Source organism: Symphalangus syndactylus, chromosome 10 (genome assembly GCF_028878055.3).
Source record: "Symphalangus syndactylus isolate Jambi chromosome 10, NHGRI_mSymSyn1-v2.1_pri, whole genome shotgun sequence".
In the NCBI taxonomy this organism is placed as follows: Eukaryota; Metazoa; Chordata; class Mammalia; order Primates; family Hylobatidae; genus Symphalangus; species Symphalangus syndactylus.
The window spans coordinates 44774014-44793211 of NC_072432.2; the positions used below are offsets into that span (position 1 = coordinate 44774014).

At 35.4% G+C, this 19198-nt stretch overlaps 1 protein-coding gene across 2 annotated transcripts in view; it reads right to left on the reverse strand.

Moving 5' to 3' along the window:
* Positions 1–19198, reverse strand: part of GRID2 (glutamate ionotropic receptor delta type subunit 2) — a 1458882-nt gene that overhangs the window by 331295 nt on the left and 1108389 nt on the right. For both annotated transcript variants that reach the window (XM_055296994.2, XM_055296993.2), the window contains one exon: positions 18251–18352. In XM_055296994.2, the coding sequence (XP_055152969.1) occupies positions 18251–18352 (102 nt within the window). The remainder of the gene's footprint in view (positions 1–18250; positions 18353–19198) is intronic.

Here is a 19198-nt window from a genome sequence, read left to right on the forward strand (position 1 = left end):
TTTGCATATTGCTAAATGGGAAGAAAATGTACAAAGCTATCCACAGTGTGTACATGTTTGAAATTGAAAAAAATAATAGCAGCAAATATTCATATGGATCTTAGTATGTGATGGGTACTTTAAAAACTTTTTGTGTATTCATGCTCAATAGTTTTATGAGTTTGGGACCTCAATTGCCTCAAATTTTATAGATAAGGAAACGTAGTTAAGTTTAGCTAGCGGTAGACACTAAAATATTAGCAAGTAACTTTTTGGTGGAAGAATTATGATTTTGCTGTTAATTTTTGTTTTCCATATTTTGTTTTTTGTCATTAAATATAGAATACTGTTTTCAACAGTACTTGTGGATAATGAGCCTGAACCAGGAGAGAGAGGCTGGGGTTGGAAATAAAAATTTGTTTATAACTTTCAAGAAAGTAAATGAAGTCATTCAATAAAGTACAGTGAAGGCCAGGGATGAAACTCTGGAAGAAGAGAATCCAATGAAGGAGGTAGAAGGAGGTAGAAGGAATAGAGAGGCCAGGCACGGTGGCTCATGCCTGTTATCCCAGCACTTTGGGAGGCCAAGGCGGGAGGATCACCTGAGGTCAGGAGTTCGAGATCAGCCTGACCAACATGGCAAAACTCTGTCTCTACTAAAAATACAAAATTAGCCAGGCATGTTGGTGCATGCCTGTAATCCCAGCTACTTGGGAGGCTGAGGCAGGAGAATCACTTGAATCCAGGAGATGGAGGTTGCAGTGAGCCTAGATCATGCCATTGCTCTCCAGTTGGGGCAACAAGAGTGAAACTCTGTCTGAAACAAACAAACAAAGGAATAGAGAGGTCAGAATCAGAAGATGTTGAAGATGCAAGAGAGGACAGGGCTTCTGGGAGTAAATTGCCAGTGGATTCCAATGGAGGTGAGAGGTCCAGGAAGGTAAGGCCTGAAAGCATGCATTTAATTTGTCACATAGAAGATCATGAAGACAAAAAAGCAATTTGTTTGGAGAAGTGAAAATAGAAGCCAAATATCAGTGATTTGAGGATAAAAATAAATGACAAAGTGAAGACAATTGAAGAGTCTGAGACACTTACACGAGAAAAGAATTGGTAGAATAAAGGAGATTCAGAGCAAAAGAATGTTTTTTACCTTGAACATATTTTCAGGCTACAGGAAAAAGCAAATAAAAACAATAAAAAGCTTACTTTATGCCTGTCATCATCCTTATCACTTTACATTCATTACCTCATTTAGTTTTTTTATTTTTTTATTTTTTGGTATTGTTATTTGCAAAGGAGAGAAATAAAACTTGAGGGTAGAGTAGATAAATAATGTGAAAGTATATAATATAGTTCACATAACTTGAGTTAGAATATTGTGAAATTTTCTAAACCAATATTGATTTGATTATGGTAGTCTATCTACCTGTTTTTTATATCTTGGAATTTGCAAATGACTCTGTCGATCTCTCTCTAAACTTCTAGAGACAAGTAATAAATCTGTTTTCAGAAGCAAACATATAACATATCTCTGAAATATTTACTCATTGTTTAATCTAAAAATGCAGTTTCCAGCTTCCAAGAGGAAAAAAGTTTGAGGTTACAAAGCTACTAAGAAAGATGGAAATTTGAATCCAATGCCATCTGGTGCTGAAGTTCATATTCTTAATCATTAATTTAGACTGCCTCCATCAGTATATGGGTCTGCATGTGTGTATAGAGCAGGGTGCAGAAACTACATGGTTGATAAAGAACGTGGGCTACTCTTAGTCTTTGACATGGTCCTGTCAAAATCTCTCTCTCAGTGTGTGTGTGCGTGTTGCTTTCTCTTTCTCTCTTTCTACTATACCTAAAAAATGCTTTATATCTAGAACAAATCTACTTATACTTTCTTTTTTCCAAGCCACACTTCAACTTTCATCAGCATATTGAAGGAATCACAGTTTTAGCATAAAGATTAAAGTGAAAATATTTGAAATCTGATCTGACTTCCCCTTACCTAACTAAAGCTGACACTACCCCCAATACAGCTGCTATTAACTCTCTTCCAAGAGCTTTCTGCTAACTCTAGGAAGGAGATCAACTACACATTGATGCCCTAGCCACACTTTCCTTCCCTTTTTTAAGTTGCTAAACCAATCTTTACCTCTGGGTATTCAGGAAATGACTCATTATTGAGTGACTTCACATGCATGTGTAGATTAACCTTTTCTTTTCCCCTGTTAATCTGTCTATTATCAGTTAATTCACAGGCCCCTAAACATAGGAACCTAAGTGGGTAATGTTTTCCTCCCAATGGTATTAAGTCATTTTCCCGAGCAAAGAGTGTCTTCCCTAAAAGATGTGGAGAGAACAAGGTACATAATTATTTTGCTACCCTTACTCTATACGCTTTGTAGACACTACCCTCACTATTTCAGCCACTGGCCTGGCTGATCTAAGGTTTTAAGAATAAGGTGACAGGTTTTCTATTTCTAGTGAGATGAATGCTTTCTGAGGGATATACCTTTTTCTTTTGATTTTATTACGAAGCGCAGTGGGAAACTTTAAAGAAAAGATCTCCTGCATAGAGGGCAGAGACATAAGAGTAGAAAGCAGAAAGGTGCTGATATTTAAAAGCAAGAAACAAATCTGCAGGGATTTACAAAAAAATGTGGAGACATCTGAACTTAAAGCTACAAAGGCTTTAAGTTTCTGTGTGTCACAATAAGCATGTAAAGGAATATTACTACATATTATTAAGATTAATATTAAGGCACATAAAAATGACCTCTGTGCCAGCTCTTATCAGAAGGACTGTGGATCCAGACTGTAGTACTGAATTAATTATTAGCACATATATAAAGAAATTAAATGGAGATTCCTATAATTTACTGGAAAATATATAGATGCATATTTTTATTGCTATATTTTATTGCATAATAAATTGAAAAGCTTGACCTAAAATCAGCCCTTACACCTACCGTGCCTATAAGATCCTGCTTTCCTGCCTAGATGAAACAAATGTCATTTGCAAGTGATAAAAAAAAGAAGAAAATAAGCATTGGTCCTATTTATTCTTGCATTTCTCAGCATATGTTCCAGCAGTGTCACCAAATGTAATATCACATGTATCAAAATGCATCTTAATTCCTGAGACATGTATCGAAGTGCATCTTCCCTGAGACTGATAAAACAAAGGAGGGATAATTTCCAAACCCTTTGTTTTTGATGAGTGCTCTTTTAAAAAATTCTCCTTCACTTTTAAAAAAGTGAAAGACCTTGCTTTCAAATGCTAATCAGCTGCTTCTTTATTCCCCAATAGACTTCAGACTACTCGGCCTCAATACTTCATTTTCTTGAGTGCTTTACTGACCATGGTCTTGGAGATTACATTTGGCTCAGAACACCATCGTAACTTGTTATTTTTAATTGAATTGCAAAGTACATTACTCTACATAAGAATCATTGGGAAAATATTTAGTCTGAATATTTTGTTTTCCCAATTCAAAAATCATACCACTAGCAATGGTTAAAAATAAAAATGAAGAAGAAGAAGAAGGAGAAGCAGGAGGTGGAGGAAGAGGAGGAGAAGGAGGAGGAGGAGGAGGAGGAGACCTTCCAAACATGAAAAAAATTATGAAAAATTGTAAAGTTCCTTTGCTCATGCTAACTTGCATCACCTAGAGAAACTGAAATTCCTTGCTGAACAATTTTAAACATGATGCAAGGATCACAAATTCAGTTTCAAGCATTATGGACTTTTTGGTTTCTATCCAGGTTAACATAATACTTGGAAATTTACCTGGAGATGCTGTGAAAATAACACCTTAAAACCAAAACCTCTGTATTTCGACCGATCATTAAAAATCCCAAGGAATATATTATAAAAAAGTATACTACCTTCCTTCCCTTGATCAGCTTTTCCATTTCTGGGACCTCCATACAGTATGGTGGGTCTCCCCTTGATTATCTTCCCACCTCCCAGAAGGAGCTGAATTTTAATAGCATGTTCACTATTCCAGAAGTTGACAGATGAGTAAACCAGCCCCAGATTTGGATGCTTTTTGAAGATATCTCTCTTCATTTCAGACTCTCCTAGAGTACCATGTAATGCAGTGGATAGTGATTTGATCAATGCTTCTCTATTGGTCAAAACCTCTTACTGTGCCTTTGAAAGAATCCAAGTTCCAACTAGGGACTTAGTTTTCTCTTTGTTAAGGCTGCCATGGAAGACTGCAGCATTTTGGGAAGGACAGGAAAAGCATATGTGATTTGTCAAAATTTATTTTCTTTTGTGAGCTGAAATCCAATCATGATGTTGCAACTTTAAGCTTCCTTTTCTCCACTGAGAAGGAAGATTTCCAAAATGTGAACAACAAAAACTTTCTGTGACGTTTTTTCATCTGTTTACCAAATGCTAATTTATATCAGCTATGAAACAGCAAGAACATCAACATGCTTTTGCAGCTCAGAAGGGGAAGATGAGCGTGTGGCTTCCTAATAAAAAGCTGGACATTTTGGGAGGTCAGGGAAACATGTAAAACACTGAAATAGCAAGGTGTGTGAGAGTATCCTACTTTATATCTATATAAATATTTAGATATTCACCTAAATTTCTATCGATTACTACACAACTCAAAGATAAATACATACTTTCCACATTTTCTTCTGAATTTTTGATACAATACGATCTCCCCAAATGACACCTTTCTCAAAAATCATGTGTGAGCTCTGGCGATTGTTCTGATTCCTGTCATTCTTTGCCCACACTCGTAGGATTTCTCTCTAGCATTGATGGTCTAGTACTCAGGCAAGATTCACATTTCTGCAAATATTTTCCTGCACAGCTCCCTCTAATTTACAACATATCTCAAAAATGAGATAACATGTGCCAACCACATCAGCTTTCTCACCCTCTGATCTCTACTTCGTAAACTCAGTGAGGCTGACAAGTTCTGTTTTGGATCCATATCTTCATGTCTCCAGCCTGGAAACTGCCAGCAGCAAGAAAGCTGGGATAATTGTTGGGATCATTTAGTTGTTTCCAGCCTTTTAGGTATCAAAGTCCATTTCTACCAATTGACCAATGTCTGAAAAGGTTTTTCCATACTTGGCTCAGTTTTATAGCCCTTTGTGGCAGGAAATTAGGCCAGTCCTTGTTAGAATCATCATGGCTAGGAGTAAATTAGATAGATAAGGATTCAATGCTTATTTTTAGCATATTTGTAACTTGAAGAAGTTATTTAATGACTCTATCCTAGCCATATCAATAAAATGCAAAAAAACATTAATAATCTTAAAGTTTCAGTTAAGACTAGAGAAAATACTAACAATGAGATTTATTAGTAAGCTAGTTGGTAATGTTATCTGTAAGCTTTAATACTTACTAATGTGTTCCTTTGTAACTCTGAAATGTAAAATCTATTTCAGTAGCATCTCTCAAGTTTTTATATTTATATTCATGTTCATTTCTGAAGAATTTTATGTAGAACTGGTTTTGTCTTGTGACTACGTTGAAACTACTGCATTGCCAAAAGATGACTTAAAGCTTCAAGGACACCTTAACATTATGTTTTCGTTCAGATGGAGTGGTACACTGTATTTCTGAAAGTATATAATATAGTTCACGTAACTTTGGTTAGAATATTGTGAAATGTTCTAACCAAATATTGATTTGATTATGGAAGTCAATCTACCTACTGTTTTTATATCTTTGAATTTGCAAATGACTCTGTCAATCTCTTTCTAAACGTCTAGAGACAAGTAGTAAATCTGTTTTTCAGAAGTAAATTAGATAACACATCTCTGAAATATTTACTCATTGTTTAGTCTAAGAATTCAGGTTCCAGCTTCTAAGACGAGAAAAGCAGGGTCATGCATGGCTACCACATATACAATAGCAATACTCACACATGTCTGTGTGACAGCTATCATTTCAAGAATTGATGTGATACAAAAGAAAAAGAAATTGTCAAGCCATTGTCATGCATCAATTCTTATGATGATTTTATTCAGTCAGCACTGAAGTAAACACATATACTAGGGTTGCTCTAAATTACATCATTTGCATAGGCCATTTTTCTTTAAGTGTCTGTTTATAAAAATCATATTTTCCCCATTCACATAAGATGAGTACACTCAGAAGAAGTGACAAAACAAAATATGTATACAACACAGAGCTATGTCTACTGACTACACTGTTTTAATAATAAAAATGAGTACTATTTTACCTAAACTTTACACTGGATCAGAGTTGTAACAATGTTATTTTTAACTTGGTGAATATTATTTACATCATACAATATTACCTTCATAGTCACAGAGAAATTTCTTACTGCATTGTCTTTAAAGGAACTCTTAAAAAAGAGAAGACATGACACATAGGCTGCTGGAATTTTCTGTATTTCAATTTCATATACTTCAGATAATATTTGAATTTACTTTCAGGATACTTTAAATTCTTGATAGAATATCATATCTACATACTTCCAAATATACTCTTTCTAATGCTGGATATCCCTTCCCTCTTATCTATGCCTTGATAATCCCTGTTCATCTTTCAAGATGAATTTAAGTATCATCCTTTAAGCCTTGCCCACTGCCTTACCCTTAAGTTAGATACTTCTTTCATGCTCTTCCTTAACAGTCTGTGCATAAAAAGAATAGACACATATCAAACTTTTCATGTGCCAGGTTCTGTTAGAAGGTCTTTGTTCTTTGCATGTACTAGTTATTTGAATTTTTTTAGCAGCTTTATGAGGTAGGTAATTTATATTATCTCCATTGCACAGATGAAGAAACAGAATCATAGAGTTTAAATACTTGGCCTACATTCACAGGTAGGAGAGGTGGGGATTTAAACATAGGCAGTCTGGGGAACCAGACTCTCTCTTTTTTAAAAAGTTGCTTTATTCAGATATAATTCACATAATATACAATTCACCCATCCAAAGTGCACAATCCAATAGCTTTAGTGTATTCACAAATATGTGCAATCATCATTGCAGTTTTAGAACTTTATTACTAGCTCCCCCTCAAAAATGCCACTCTTGTTAGCTGTCATCTCCCAGTCTCCAAAACTTTCCCAGACCTAGGCAATCACTGATTACTTTCTGCCCCTGTAAGTCCCTATAGACTTGTCTATTCTGAACATTTCATAGAAATGAATTCATATAATACACTATCCTCTGTGTCTGGCTTCTTTCCCTTAGCATGCTTTCAAGGTTCATCCATGCTGTACACTGTTATCAATGTGTAATTTCATTCTATTGCCAAATAATATTCCATTTTATGGTATACTACATTTTACGTATCCATTCACCAGTTGATAGACCTTTGGGTTGTTTCCATTTTTGGCTGCAATCAACCATGCTGCTATGAACATTTGAGTACAAGTTTTCACATGGACATATGTTTTCATTTCTCTTGGGATTATATATACAGTGGAATTGGTAATCATGTAGTGACTCTACTTTTAACCATTTGAGGAACTGCTGGACTGTTTTCTGAAGCAGTTGTACCATTTTACATTCCTACCAGCAATGTATCAGCATTCTGATTTTTCAACATCCTTGCCAACACTTGTTATTATCTGTCGTTTTGAATATAGCCATCCTAGTGGGCTTGCAGTCACAGCTCATTGTGGTTTTTTGATTTGCATTTCCTTGATGGAAAACTATGCTGAGCATCTCTTCATTTGCTTACTGACCATTCATATAAATATATCTTCATTGCAGAACTGTTCAGATCTTCGCTCATTTTAATTTCGTTTATATTTCTTCTTCATATTGAGTTATAATATTTTTGTATATGCTAAATATCACTTATGAGATATATGATTTGCAATTATTTCCAGAGAACGTAAACTTTTTTGTTAGTGTTGTTTTTTGTTCATTTCTTTTTCATTTTTGACATCTCTGCTTATTTTGCTGGGGAGTGGGTCCATGGAACCCCTCATTTGCCACCCCAGAAGTGAAACTGCAGGAACTGTGTTCTTAACCACAATGCTATCCTGTGTACTTCCACTGTAGGATTATTACATGGCACTTATCATATTTTATTGTAACTTTAAGTTTATTTTAGATATCAGCCCCTGGAAATTTCCTCAGCCAGAGTTGTCATTCTTGCCTGGAGTCCTGAACCAAACTTTATTTTTATTAATTCCTCCAAAGGAGCCCTCTCAAGACATTGCTGTGGGAGCCACCAGAGCTTGCTGTCAGCTCTCTTCCCAACTCCTTGCTGTGAGGACTTGCCCAGTGGAGTCTCTTGTCAAGTTTACTTTCCCAACCCCTAACCTTGCCTCCAGGTTCAAGAGGCTCAAACGCAGAGACCTCAGAAAAGCTTGAACTTTGAGGTAGCGATGAAAATTCTGAAAGTCTCTAAGTAGCAAACACTTGGACAATGTCCTTAGTAAAAACTTTAAGGACAATGACATTTCAGAACTATCACTGGAGGCATTTGTTTAGTTATATATTAAAATATAGAGTCTATTTAAAGCTAGCCTGGAATCAAACACAACTTATATGAGACAATATAATTGATATATAAACTTGTAGATATTTTTGAAAATCACAATTCAGGGTGCTTTCGTTTTTGGTGTAGGTGTTTTTTGTGCATTTTTCCCCTGGGAAGTACCAGCTTCACTGGCAGAAGAGTTCCTGTGGTCCTCATTAGCAGGTTTTCAAACTGAGGTAACAGTGACTGGACCTAAAACTCATTATTCTGCCGTTTACATTTGTTTGTCTCCCTTAGAGGCCTCCAATCTCCCACAAAAATCTGAAGTTTGATGACAATGAATAATTAGACTTTTATGATCACTCATGCTTTTTTTTCTTTACTGAGTTTACACATCATAGTTTAACTGCAGAGATAACGTATGTAGAAGCACGGTTCATTTTGCTACCTGCTTTCACATAGTTTCATCCAGTTAATATAGTAGTAACCCTTTGTGATTGGTTTTATTATTCCTCTTTTACAGATGGAAAAATTGAAGTTCAGAACAGCTTCTTGGTTTCCATAAATTCAAAGATCAATTAAGCAGAAAAGCTGGTACGATACTGAAAGTCATACCTTTTGACTGCAAGTTCAGTGCTTTTTGCAGTGTGTGCCAAATCTTCTTAGTATAGATGTATTAAATAGAGGAGACTTGGTGAAATAAAGCCAACAAAATTGTTTGAAGTACTTTGAATGAAAAATGAATTATATATTATTTATTCCTTTGGAAAAGGTATATTAAGAGGAAATTAATACATTGCTTTACTTCACACTGATGTATATAAATAACTTAATCTAACCTTCATACTTCTTTTTTTTGTATTTGTACAAATTAAGACTCTGGTGCCTATATATGAGTCACAATCTCCTTAAAAAAAAAAAAAGAAATTCCAAAAAGTAAGACTAATAATGGATATTTTTTAGGAAAAAGAAATTACTCAAAATGATAACTCAGTAGGCGGCTGTCTGCTGCAGCCAGGCAAACAAACCTTCCTTTGGTGAGTTGCTTAGAAAAACCTACCATTCTCTCAATAGATATTTTCGATATTGCTTTGTGGTAATGGTTCAAGATAAGCTAACTCCGTGTATTTCCTATCTCTGTGTATATCCTTCTATGATTGAGGCCACAGTTTTAATTTAGACAGTAATTTTTCCCATTGCTATTACTGTCCTATGTTTTCTAATTGGTATATTTCCTCTTGTCTTTTCTTTTGGAGGTATTCTTTAAAATAATTATTCTTGATGAACATTGATGCAAAACTCCTCAATAAAATATTGGCAAACCGAATCCAGCAGCACATCAAAAAGCTTATACACCATGATCAAGTGGGCTTCATCCCTGGGATGCAAGGCTGGTTCAACATACCCAAATCAATAAATGTAATCCAGCATATAAACAGAACCAAAGACAAAAACCACATGATTATCTCAATAGATGCAGAAAAGGCCTTTGACAAAATTCAACAACGCTTCATGCTGAAAACTCTCAATAAATTAGGTATTGATGGGATGTATCTCAAAATAATAAGAGCTATCTATGACAAACCCACAGCCAATATCATACAGAATGGGCAAAAACTGGAAGCATTCTCTTTGAAAATTGGCACAAGACAGGGATGCCCTCTCTCACCACTCCTATTCAACATAGTGCTGGAAGTTCCGGCCAGGGCAATCAGGCAGGAGAAGGAAATAAAGGGTATTCAATTAGGAAAAGAGGAAGTCAAATTGTCCCTGTTTGCAGATGACATGATTGTATATCTAGAAAACCCCATTGTCTCAGCCCAAAATCTCCTTAAGCTCATTAGCAACTTCAGCAAAGTCTCGGGATACGAAATCAATGTACAAAAATCACAAGCATTCTTGTACACCAATCACAGACAAACAGAGAGCCAAATCATGAGTGAACTCCCATTCACAATTGCTTCAAAGAGAATAAAATACCTAGGAATCCAACTTACAAGGGATGTGAAGGACCTCTTCAAGGAGAACTGCAAACCACTGCTCAATGAAATAAAAGAGGATACAAACAAATGGAAGAACATTCCATGCTCATGGGTTGGAAGAATCAATATCATGAAAATGGCCATACTGCCCAAGGTAATTTATAGATTCAATGCCATCCCCATCAAGCTACCAATGACTTTCTTCACAGAATTGGAAAAAACTACTTTAAAGTTCATATGGAACCAAAAAAGAGCCCGCATCGCCAAGTCAATCCTAAGCCAAAAGAACAAAGCTGGAGGCATCACGCTACCTCACTTCAAACTATACTACAAGGCTACAGTAACCAAAACAGCATGGCACTTTTACCACAACAGAGACATAGATCAATGGAACAGAACAGAGCCCTCAGAAATAATGCCACATATCTACAACTATCTGATCTTTGACAAACCTGACAAAAACAAGAAATGGGGAAAGGATTCCCTATTTAATAAATGGTGCTGGGAAAACTGGCTAGCCATATGTAGAAAGCTGAAACGGATCCCTTCCTTACACCTTATACAAAAATTAATTCAAGATGGATTAAAGACTTACATGTTAGACCTAAAACCATTAAAATCCTACAAGAAAGCCTAGGCAATACCATTCAGGACATAGGCATGGGCAAGGACTTCATGTCTAAAACACCAAAAGCAATGGCAACAAAAGCCAAAATTGACAAATGGGATCTAAGTAAACTAAAGAGCTTCTGCACAGCAAAAGAAACTACCATCAGAGTGAACAGGCAACCTACAGAATGGGAGAAAATTTTTGCAACCTACTCATCTGACAAAGGGCTAATATCCAGAATCTACAATGAACTCAAACAAATTGACAAGAAAAAAACAAACAACCCCATCAAAAAGTGGGTGAAGGACATGAACACACACTTCTCAAAAGAAGACATTTATGCAGCCAAAAAACACATGAAAAAATGCTCATCATCACTGGCCATCAGAGAAATGCAAATCAAAACCACAATGAGATACCATCTCATCCCAGTTAGAATGGCCATCATTAAAAAGTCAGGAAACAACAGGTGCTGGAGAGGATGTGGAGAAATAGGAACACTTTTACACTGTTGGTGGGACTGTCAACTAGTTCAACCATTGTGGAAGTCAGTGTGGCGATTCCTCAGGGATCTAGAACTAGAAATACCATTTGACCCAGCCATCCCATTACTGGGTATATACCCAAAGGACTATAAATCATGCTGCTATAAAGACACATGCACACGTATGTTTGCTGCGGCACTATTCACAATAGCAAAGAGTTGGAACCAACCCAAATGTCCAACAACGATAGACTGCATTAAGAAAATGTGGCACATATACACCAAGGAATACTATGCAGCCATAAAAAATGATGAGTTCATGTCCTTTGTAGGGACATGGATGAAACTGGAAAACATCATTCTCAGTAAACTATCGCAAGGACAAAAAACGAAACACTGCATGTTCTCACTCATAGGTGGGAACTGAACAATGAGAACTCATGGACACAGGAAGGGGAACATCACACTCCGGGGACTGTTGTGGGTTGGGGGGAGGGGGGAGGGACAGCATTAGGAGATATACCTAATGCTAAATGATGAGTTAATGGGTGCAGCAAACCAACACGGCACGTGGATACATATGTAACAAACCTGCACATTGTGCACATGTACCCTAAAACCTAAAGTATAATAAAAAAAATAAATAAAAATAAAATAAAAATAAAAAAAAGAAAATAGCAAGATGTGAATTTGATGTTGACTTTTTAAAGTGCCTTTTTGTTATCCATTATTATTATTTTTCCTTGAACCTACTGATTTGATTTATAGTGCTAATAAAAGTCCTAATAATAAAATAAAATAAAATAATTATTCTCTTTATGTGGCTTCTTGCCCAGTGACTTTGAATGTAACTTTCCAGGAATATCCATTAACTTAATTTGTAAAAATACCATATATTATTTAATCTAAAATGTTTCCTATTGTAAGATGTGCAACTATTTTACACATCACTAATAAAGAGAAACGATGCTAATTACAATTGCAAATAGAAGTTGAAGGATGCATCCTAATTTTAGAGATATTAAAATATGAAAAACTATGTTTTTTAATTTATAAAATACAGAAAAATCACTATCACAGTCTTTACTATAGACTTCCAGTCATATATTTATATATGAATTCAATTTATGTATTGCATTATTTTAATGGTAATTCTAGGCAAACAAATGCCGTATTGTGTATTTAATGGAGAACAACTGCACTGAAGTTTTTCAAGACTATTTTGAGAGCTTTAGAAGATATCTTGCAAGAATCAAACTCCCTGGATGGGTGCGGTGCCTCATACCTGTAATCCCAACACTTTGGGAGGATTACTTGAGGCCAGGAGTTCAAGACCAGCTTGGGCAACATAGCGAGCCCCTGTCTCTACAAAAAATAAATTAGTCAGGCATGGTGGCATGCACCTGTAGTCCCAGCTACTCAGGAGGCTGAGGTGGGAGGATTTCTTGAGCCCGGGAGTTTGAAGCTTCAGTAAGCCATGATCATGCCACTGTACTCCAGCCTGGGTGACGGAGTGAGAGCCTGTCTCAATGAAAACAAACAACAAAAAAACTCTCTAAAGTCAGGATCTTTGACTGTTTTGTGTGAATTCATGAGTGAATGTATGTTTATTAGGAATGTCCATGTCTTTTTTAAGGCCAATCAAAGCAGGTAAATAAGAATTACTAATCAGTGAGCTCCTCCCAAATGCCAATTTATGGTTCTCAGATATCTTATATTTGTTGCAGCATAGCTTCTCATGCCTTTCTTTTCATTTGTAACCAATTCCTTTCCATTTTATTACCATATATATTATGATTATGTTTATGACTCAGTAATGTTTCCAATAGTGTTTTTGTGAATTACCATGAAAACAACTGAATGACTTAATTGGTCATTTATTGCTATCTACATTGCATAACTCAGGAAGTTAAAAGTGGGAAAATCTTCATAATTCCTTTGTAGTAATACACTTGGACCACTTGGTAAGAAGTAAAGATCAGTGGGCAAATTATGGAAACAAAGAGATTAGAAGAGACACCAAGTAGTAGAGACTGCTTTTATTATCATTCTTTCTTTTCCTCCATTTCTAAGACATATTTCTGTGGCTTTGGTGATGGTTGAATACAAAGAAATCTATATATGAAGAAATCTAGGAAAATTCCCCTAAGTTATCAATCCAACTAATGCAATCCTCACATCTCAATAATTATACCAAATTTCATTTATATCTAACATGAGTCCATTCTGATTCAGAAGGCAGATTACCAGAGTGGCTAAGGACATGGTTTGTGGAACCAGGATCTCTGATCTTGAAATTTATATCCGGCTCCTGCTAGCTATATGGAGACAGAAATTTAGTTAACTCTTATGTACCCTATTTTTATCCTTATAATGTAATTAGTACCACTCATGAAATTTTATAAGGATTAAATAAGTTAATATATATAACCTTCTTATAATAGGTCCTATCAAATGGTAGATGCTGGTGTTGGTTTTTCCCTACTTTTCTTCTGGATTCACTGAGGGCTTCACTGCCTTGCTCTGTGTCCTGAAAGACTAACTTTCATGGTCTTCCTTACTTAGGCTCCCATAACCTGTGACTTCTGGTTGGATTTGCAGTTGGAGACCATGCAAAGAGATAGACAAGAGGAGTGAGATCAGGGTATCCCTTATTCCCAGTTCCTCATAGCCTGATTTTGGTATTGGCAGTGATTCTCTTTCTTTTTCTGCACTGTAGCTCACTGCTACTATGGGCGATGGTCTCTCTCCCATGGCTCTATTGCTTTGTCTACTAATACTGCTTCCTCCCATACCTTATCAGTCTTCATGTAAGTCAATGCTTTCTGTGCATCTAGGTCCTGGTGATTCAACACTGCTTGTTGATTCCTTTAACACTATTTACATCTTCGTCAATAATACCTCTATTTAACTCTTCAATGAAACGTTTGAGACCACCACTTATTTGCCCATGGGATCACAAACAGTAGAGTGCTGAATTGTGTAGTTTAAAATAAATATGAGGTTATTTCTTTCAAGTCAATAAAATATCAACAGTCATAAGAATAGGAATTTCAAAACCTTGGTAAGAAAAATCAATTTTATTAACCTGGTGTAATTGATAATATAAAATTTCTTAAGAAAAGAGGGAGTGGGTAGAGCTGAGACTAGATTTCATTTTCAATAGAAGAAAGGAGGAAATACCTTCTTCCAATGTACACATTGGTCCTTTCCCTTTTCTCTTCTGGAAAGTGTTGGACATAAATACTGGAATATAAGAGGGCGGGAGGTTGCGTTTAGGTGACAACATCAAGTTGAATATAGATCAAATCCTAGTTTCAGGGTTTAGTGAGGTAAAGCCTCAAGATTTGGGAGTTGCTGGGTGGGGTGAGGGGAAAGTGGTTCTCAGTGTTGAGTAGAAGAAGCTTGCAAGGCCATATAACTAAGAGCTAGACCTGAAAAGGCACTTGTAGAAAATAAATAAGAAGGGAATGACGGGTTTCCATTCTCACAGTAGTTACAGAAAGACACAGAAAGCATGCAAAATTATTAAATACAATGATTGTATATTGTAGTAATGTAATAAGTGTAACAACCTGTTACTCAACTGGCACCCAACTGATAAGTCCATCATAGAAGACTTGAAAAAAAAAAAAAACACACTGCTTGCATGTCTCCAGTCACAAAACCATATTCAATATCTGTGCAGGGCTAAGCTTGCAGGAAATAGAGATTATTAAGAGTCATGAAGGTGAACCTGGGGTGTGCAGGAATTAACACTGTGTGAAGTGCTGCTATTTCATGAACAAAATAGCAATTGTTTTATTCAGCCTGGAAATGAATTTAACATAATTGTACCTACAAGCCTTCCCAATAAAACTCACTTTCACCTTATTCAGACGTAAGCATTTTCAACTCTCAAGTCAAACAAAATTCTATAGACACCTCAATTCTCACACTTATCACAGTAGGACTGGAGACAGTATAATGTATCTTTAAGAGGGAAGGGGTTAACGTCTAGAATCTGACTTCCTGAATTTGAATCCTAACTCTGCTACTTACTATCTATAAAACCACAAGCCTCAGGTAAAACTTACCAGAGCAGTTACCACACGTAGAACCACTCCTTGCATGTTATGTTGTTCTTCAATTTCTTGTAGGCTCATGTATTTATGAACATTATACAGATAGTAAGTAGCAGAGTTAGGATTCAAATTCAGGAAGTCTGATTCTAGACCTTAACCCCTTCCCTTAATGATAATATATATGTATGTATTTCAACTTCTGGATGTCTCAGTTTCCTCTTGACGTCAGAATATTACCTATTTCATTCTTGAGGTCAGAATATTACCTATTTCTTGAGAATATTGTGAGGAGAAAATAAGACAATACATGCAAAAGACTTAATAGAGTAGCTTGCACATAGTAACTACAGTTAGCACTCCATATTCACAGGTTCTGCATCTGCAGACCCAACTCCACAGATTAAACAAACCGAGGCTCAAAAATATTAGGAAAAAACCCCAATAAAAATAACAAAAATAAATATATAACTCGGTAGAGCCACTACTTACATAGCATTTACATTGTATTAGGTATTAAGAGTAATCTAAAATGCTTTAAAGCATATGAGAGGCGGTACATAGGTTATATGCAAATACTATATCATTTTATATCAGAAACTTGAGCATTTGCAGATTTTGGTGTGGGGGTTTCCTGGAACCAATGCCTCACAGACACCAAGGGTCAACCATATTTAATCAACCTGAGCTGTTTTTCTCTATGTGCAGCAATCTAACAAGATTCTATGAATACTTTGAGGACAAGGTCTGTATATTATTTCCCTTATATCCATTACTGAGTTTATCATATAGTAACTACGAAATAAATATTTGCTTAAAACTGATTGAGGTTAATTGGACTTAAAGATTTGTTTTCTTTTCTCAAAGGAAAACAAAGCACATATACCGTCTTTCATTGCAATCATCACTGGAGTTTTCATGCTAATCACTGGAGGAAAGACTATTAATAATTTGCTGTACTTTAAATGTCTGTCTTTTTTTAATATTAGTGTATCAATGTAAATACATATCTACACCCTTAGGTACATACAGAAGCAAATTCACATTTAAGTTGTGAAATACTTATAATTATTTACCAAAAGCAATTAAGCCCTTTTAAAAATAATAACTAGGAATAATTTATGGGCCACAAAAAGAATAGGTTACTCACTTGAATGTCCTTTCATAGAAAATATTCACAAATCCACTTTTTTGACAATAAAATTATATTGCATATATTTAATTTGTAGTAAACAATGTACAAAGGGCAGCAACTGGTGTTATAAAATTTGATGAACATCCAATTAGCATCAGCGTATCAAAAAGTCTTCCTCTCCTTTTTACTAATTCTGCAATTTACCTAGCCCATAGGAAAATCTTTTTCAAAATTAAAAACAAGTAGACTTTTCTGAAGAAAAATAAAGTAGTAACTATGGACTATTATGTTTTGAAGCAGGCTATAAACTAGCACACGATAAAACACATTGGAATAGCAAAGGAGAATGTATGCCTTCGTGGTTTATGGCTATTTAGAAAGAGCCCATTTGAGTATTTTACTGTTTAAGAATATTTCTATTAACATCTTATTATATATATCTATTAGGAAAGAAAACTATAATGTATAGAATTATAACAGTTACCATTTATTGACTTTTTTATTATTGTACTTTAAGTTTTAGGGTACACGTGCACAATGTGCAGGTTTGTTACATATGTATCCATGACTTTTTAATAAGTAAATGAAATTGTAACAGATCTTTCCCAGGTATACAGTAGACTCTCCTTATCCATGGTTTGTCTTTCACCAGTTTCGGTTACTCCCCAATCAGCCATGGCCCAAAAAATATTAAATGAAAACTTCCAGAAATAAACAATTTATAAGTTTTGAATTTAACATTGTTTTAAGTAGCATGATGAAATCTCACACCATCCCACTGACATGCCCTAGATGTGAATCATCCCTTTGTCCAGCATATCCACACTCTATAACCTACAAGCCCTACACAATGTGATGGTGTTGGAAGAAAACATAAAACTATCCACAGTTTCAGGCATCCACTGAGGATCTTGGAATGCATCCCCCACAGATAGGGCGAAACTACTGTAATCCTATTCAACATTCACAGAATCACTAGATGATAAGTTCTATCAAGACAGAATTATATCTGTCAGTTTATTTGTCAATGTCCTCAGTAATCAGCACTGAGCCTGGAATACAGTCGACAATAGATGCCTATTAAACAACAGCTTCCCTTTGAAGTAGGTTCTTACAAGATTCTTAGTTTGTTAATATTTCACTATTACAGAATGTACATTTTACCAGATCTACCATTGTTTGGCATGGTCAGGGTTATGTTCATTTATAGTTTCAACGTTCACTATATGTTCACTATCTATGTTCACTATAGTTTTAATGAAAGAAGGCCTGAGACATACCTTTACTTTATCATGTGTAGAAAACTGTAGGATGGAAATTGAGCCTAAAATTTCTAAGAAAATTCCTAACACATGCACTGTAATTAAAAGTCTGCAAAACTGTGATCCTGATCCACATAAATTGAAGGCTGTGAAATACGACCATTAAAAAATCTTAGAAAGCGTATTTAGAATTTGTTAAAAAGCTCTTTTAAGATTATGTCATCAGTTAATAAAAGCAAGAAATATAGGATAAAGTAACCTCCAAAAGTCAAAACCACAAGGCTCAGATAATACTTACCAGAACAGTTACCACACGTAGAACCACTCCACGCATGTTATTCTCCAATTTCTTGTCAGTCAGTGACCCATTCAGACCTGTGACAGGATTCCAGCACCCAAGCTGAAAGATAAGACAACTTTGGTCATTTTTTTGCCTGAAGAACAGTCCCATCACCTCTGTATAGTCCTTATGGAGAACTATGTGATAGCTCTTAGAATAATTGGTATGGAAAGAGTACTGCACAGGTTTTCTTTTTAAATAGGAAATGAAGTTATTAGAAATGCCATTTCTTGCTTTTAAATATCATCATATGGCACATGACAGTACCCAGTGTGCTTTAGGAGGCTCATTGAGGACATTTTACTTAATGAGGAGTTATGTATACACCAATCACTCAGTCCCAGTAATGCACTAATTGGAAAAATAATAGCACATATAACTCTAACATAATGTCTCTTTTAATATATCAATTACTGTAAGTTAGATTCTCTAATAGTTTCAATGGTTTTAATTTGATCTTATATGGCTTTTACTGGCAAAAAGACACTATTTTTAATATGGTTAGAAGGGCAACTGCTTTTATTTGAAAAAAATCATGTGTATGTCTTTGTTTTCAAAGTATTCATAGCACATAAAACAATATAATTTGCCTTTTTGGCAGTGTTATCAGTTTGCTTGGAATATTTTGGCAGCAGCCTTTCCCTTAAAGTCTTGCAATGACTCACTGCTCTTTACTCACCCAAATGGTAGTTTAATTTTATGCTGTTATATAGATCTTATCTCTTGGAATATACAAATCTGAGGGCTACCAGTTTTTAAATTACTGTCTATATATCTGAATGGGATGAAAATTGATGACTCTCAATCAAAAATATGGAGAAAAGAAAGAGATGATTTGACTTGAATTAGCAGATAACTGTTTACGGAACAAGGCTACAGAGAGAGAGAATGTTGTAATGCACATCT